General features: G+C 48.3%; 1 protein-coding gene across 1 annotated transcript in view; it reads right to left on the bottom strand.

Annotated features, from left to right (window-relative positions):
- Window positions 1-5000, bottom strand: part of LOC142941093 (coagulation factor XIII A chain-like) — a 12399-nt gene that overhangs the window by 1093 nt on the left and 6306 nt on the right. The window contains exons 9-15 of the mRNA XM_076083354.1: window positions 4915-5000; window positions 4240-4343; window positions 3829-3917; window positions 3179-3332; window positions 2985-3094; window positions 178-343; window positions 1-37 (exon numbers count right to left, since the gene is read on the bottom strand). The exon at window positions 1-37 is cut by the window's left edge and continues 118 nt beyond it; the exon at window positions 4915-5000 is cut by the window's right edge and continues 53 nt beyond it. Coding sequence (XP_075939469.1) covers window positions 1-37; window positions 178-343; window positions 2985-3094; window positions 3179-3332; window positions 3829-3917; window positions 4240-4343; window positions 4915-5000 — 746 coding nt within the window. The remainder of the gene's footprint in view (window positions 38-177; window positions 344-2984; window positions 3095-3178; window positions 3333-3828; window positions 3918-4239; window positions 4344-4914) is intronic.

Here is a 5000-nt window from a genome sequence, read left to right as displayed (position 1 = left end):
TACTCCTCAGCCGGGATCCTCAACACCTCAGTCTTTGCTGCAACACACACACACACACATGCACACATACACACACACACATACACACACACGCACACGCACACACACAGAGATTGTCACGGAGCTTCTTCTTAAAGTCACACACACACATGACATCGTCTCCGTGACGTGGCTCACTCTGATTGGCCGGCACTTGTGCGATGAAGTCGAGGGCTTTGAAGTTCTCGGCCACGACGCCGGTGTAGAAGACGATGGACACGGTCAGGTGAGCGTTGACGGTTTTGTTGAGGTCTCCCTGGTTGTGGAAGTTCACCTGCAGGCTCAGGTCCTCACCCACCATTACCTGGAGAGAGTACAAGTACAAGAAGTACAAGTATCTTCATTTATAATGAAGTACTTGAGTAAATGTACTCTGTACTGTGTTTTTCCCCTTCCCTTTATTGCTGGAAGGGCTGATGATGATAATGAACTGCAACTTTCATAAAGTACTGCATAAAATACACTTTTGAGGTACTTGTAAACGTGTACTTTTACTTTAGTAAAATTTAAATTGTGAGATTTTAACGTGCAGCAGAGCGTCTCTACGCTGTAGTATTAGTACATGTTAAATACTTTGTGATAAGTATGTAGTATAAGTATTGTCAATTAAATATATATATATATAATTACCAGCTGCAGCATTAAAGTGATGAACACAGTGATGAAGTGAGTATCATATATTGAGGAGATAGACGAGGAGACAGACGAGGAAACAGGTGAATAGATAGACGAGGAGAGAGGTGAGGAGACAGGTGAGGAGATAGACGAGGAGACAGGTGAGGAGACAGGTGAGGAGATAGACGAGGAGAGAGGTGAGGAGACAGGTGAGGAGATAGACGAGGAGACAGGTGAGGAGATAGACGAGGAGAGAGGTGAGGAGACAGGTGAGGAGATAGACGAGGAGAGAGGTGAGGAGACAGGTGAGGAGATAGACGAGGAGAGAGGTGAGGAGACAGGTGAGGAGATAGACGAGGAGAGAGGTGAGGAGACAGGTGAGGAGATAGACGAGGAGACAGGTGAGGAGATAGACGAGGAGAGAGGTGAGGAGACAGGTGAGGAGATAGACGAGGAGAGAGGTGAGGAGACAGGTGAGGAGATAGACGAGGAGATAGACGAGGAGACAGGTGAGGAGACAGGTGAGGAGACAGGTGAGGAGACAGGTGAGGAGATAGACGAGGAGACAGGTGAGGAGACAGGTGAGGAGACAGGTGAGGAGACAGGTGAGGAGATAGACGAGGAGATAGACGAGGAGACAGGTGAGGAGATAGACGAGGAGAGAGGTGAGGAGACAGGTGAGGAGATAGACGAGGAGAGAGGTGAGGAGACAGGTGAGGAGATAGACGAGGAGACAGGTGAGGAGACAGGTGAGGAGACAGGTGAGGAGATAGACGAGGAGATAGACGAGGAGACAGGTGAGGAGACAGGTGAGGAGACAGGTGAGGAGATAGACGAGGAGACAGGTGAGGAGACAGGTGAGGAGACAGGTGAGGAGATAGACGAGGAGATAGACGAGGAGACAGGTGAGGAGATAGACGAGGAGAGAGGTGAGGAGACAGGTGAGGAGACAGGTGAGGAGATAGACGAGGAGAGAGGTGAGGAGATAGACGAGGAGATAGACGAGGAGACAGGTGAGGAGATAGACGAGGAGAGAGGTGAGGAGACAGGTGAGGAGACAGGTGAGGAGATAGACGAGGAGATAGGTGAGGAGATAGATGAGGAGAGAGGTGAGGAGACAGGTGAGGAGATAGACGAGGAGACAGGTGAGGAGACAGGTGAGGAGATAGACGAGGAGACAGGTGAGGAGACAGGTGAGTAGACAGGTGAGGAGATAGACGAGGAGAGAGGTGAGTAGACAGGTGAGGAGACAGGTGAGGAGATAGACGAGGAGACAGGTGAGGAGACAGGTGAGGAGATAGACGAGGAGACAGGTGAGGAGACAGGTGAGGAGATAGACGAGGAGACAGGTGAGGAGACAGGTGAGGAGATAGACGAGGAGACAGGTGAGGAGACAGGTGAGGAGATAGACGAGGAGAGAGGTGAGGAGACAGGTGAGGAGATAGACGAGGAGACAGGTGAGGAGACAGGTGAGGAGATAGACGAGGAGAGAGGTGAGGAGACAGGTGAGGAGATAGATGAGGAGAGAGGTGAGGAGACAGGTGAGGAGATAGACGAGGAGACAGGTGAGGAGACAGGTGAGGAGATAGACGAGGAGACAGGTGAGGAGACAGGTGAGGAGATAGACGAGGAGACAGGTGAGGAGACAGGTGAGGAGATAGACGAGGAGAGAGGTGAGGAGACAGGTGAGGAGATAGATGAGGAGAGAGGTGAGGAGACAGGTGAGGAGATAGACGAGGAGACAGGTGAGGAGACAGGTGAGGAGATAGACGAGGAGACAGGTGAGGAGACAGGTGAGGAGATAGACGAGGAGACAGGTGAGGAGACAGGTGAGGAGATAGACGAGGAGAGAGGTGAGGAGACAGGTGAGGAGATAGACGAGGAGACAGGTGAGGAGACAGGTGAGGAGATAGACGAGGAGAGAGGTGAGGAGATAGACGAGGAGACAGGTGAGGAGACAGGTGAGGAGATAGACGAGGAGAGAGGTGAGGAGACAGGTGAGGAGATAGACGAGGAGAGAGGTGAGGAGACAGGTGAGGAGATAGACGAGGAGACAGGTGAGGAGACAGGTGAGGAGATAGACGAGGAGAGAGGTGAGGAGACAGGTGAGGAGATAGACGAGGAGACAGGTGAGGAGACAGGTGAGGAGATAGACGAGGAGAGAGGTGAGGAGACAGGTGAGGAGATAGACGAGGAGAGAGGTGAGGAGACAGGTGAGGAGATAGACGAGGAGACAGGTGAGGAGACAGGTGAGGAGATAGACGAGGAGAGAGGTGAGGAGACAGTTGAGGAGACAGGTGAGGAGACAGACGTAGAGACAGGTGAGTTACCGGTTCAGCGATGAGGGTGATGGACAGCTGTTTCTCCGGTAGCTCAGAGTGGTCCCTCTGACAGCCGTACTGCTCGGCTCTGGCCATGGTGGCCTTGTCCTCAGCACTACCTGAGGACACAAAGGGTACTTGTAGGTGTGTGTGTGTGTGTGTTACCTTCTCGGTACTTGTAGGTGTGTGTGTGTGTGTGTTACCTTCTCGGTACTTGTAGGTGTGTGTGATGTCGGTGTAGCCGTTGGAGTTCACAGCTTTGGTGTAAAGAGCTTCACCGATGAGATCCGTCACTGTGTCCGTGACCTCCAGAGTCCCGTACTGAGTCCGCTGATGGAAGACGACGTCACTGTTCACCTGAGGGAAGGAAGGTCAACATCAACATCTAAACTTTAGTTTATTCAACCAAATAATGATAACAATAATGTTATAAATATTAACAATAAGACAATATATAATTATATATACTTAACAATGATCACAATATTGATAATAACACTATTACAAATGATTATAGTTATTATTATTAATAAAATCCCTCAAGTGTTTAGCTAGACATTATTTTTATGATAATCAATAAATATTTATCCTGGTTGGTCCAAACCTTTAACATTATTCTTATTAATTAAATTATTAATTAAACCGGATCTGAGAGGCTGGATAAATATTTAAATAAATAGTGAATTAATCAATTTATCCGACAATCAATTTGTTATTATTCTGATACTGTTACTTCTCTTATTACTTGCATTTTGACTGAAGGACTTTTACATGCAACCAAGTATTTCTACACTGTTGTACTACTTCTTTTCTTAGTAAAAGTACTCGTTCTAAAAGACGTGTTGGATCTGACCTCAGCGAAGACGAAGCCGGCATCGTACGGGTGACACAGCTGCCCCGTCTTGATGGCGTGGACTGAAGCTGGACCGCAGCGGTAAAGTCCTGCAAAAGACAAAAACCATGTTTATTGTCCACCTGTCTGTCCACCTGTCAGTCCACCTGTGTGTCCACCTGTCAGTCCACCTGTGTGTCCACCTGTCAGTCCACCTGTGTGTCCACCTGTCTGTCCACCTGTCAGTCCACCTGTGTGTCCACCTGTCAGTCCACCTGTGTGTCCACCTGTCTGTCCACCTGTCTGTCCACCTGTGTGTCCACCTGTCTGTCCACCTGTCTGTCCACCTGTGTGTCCACCTGTGTGTCCACCTGTCTGTCCACCTGTCTGTCCACCTGTGTGTCCACCTGTCTGTCCACCTGTCTGTCCTACCGTCGCTGGTCTCCTGAGGCGTGGAGTCCACCACGTTCCATCCGTGGAACTGGGCCGGCAGGTCTTGGCGAGTGATCCACACCTCGTTCCAGCAGTGGTAGTTCCTACAGAGAAAGTACCGTCAAGTACACCTTTTTTTGTATACATATTTTGTAAAAGTATTACACAAGTTGTAGTATTATAATTTTGTTTACCCGCTCTACCAAAACATCATCTGACACAGTATAGAATCACTAAAAATACTCAGATTCTGCAGTATTTGGACAATCTGACGAATCGACCAACATGTGTGTTCTCTCCAGTGGTGGAAAGTACATTTGACTGAAGTACTGTATTTCAGTACAACTGAAGTACTTGTGAGCTTGTTTGTATCTACGATGAGCTGGCTGCTTTTCTTTTAGCTTTAATTCACAGCTTTGATAAATCTGAACAGACCAAAGAAACTCATAACGGATTCAACTTTTATGGACAAGTCTCTGTGTCTTTCTGTGTCTTTCTGTGTCTTTTTGTTGTAACTTTATCATAATTTTGTTTGTCTTTGAGGTAGTTTTGTGTCTTCACTTATTATAATTCTTTTTACTACTTCTGAGTAACGTCGGCTTGTTTCTACGATCAGCTTTTCTTTCTGGTTTGAATCAAATTGGCAACAGACGTGACTGAAGCCTGTGGACCGACCAGATGGAGTCCCTGGTGTTGCGTTCGTCCGGGGATCCGTCTTTGTTGAAGATGAGGTCGGTCTTCAGGTTGCCTGTGTTGTCGTG

The sequence above is a fragment of the Anarhichas minor genome, unplaced genomic scaffold, assembly GCF_050575085.1.
Source record: "Anarhichas minor isolate MPS153535 unplaced genomic scaffold, ASM5057508v1 ptg000128l, whole genome shotgun sequence".
NCBI lineage: Eukaryota > Metazoa > Chordata > Actinopteri > Perciformes > Anarhichadidae > Anarhichas > Anarhichas minor.
This window is presented reverse-complemented; position numbering and strand designations above follow the sequence as displayed.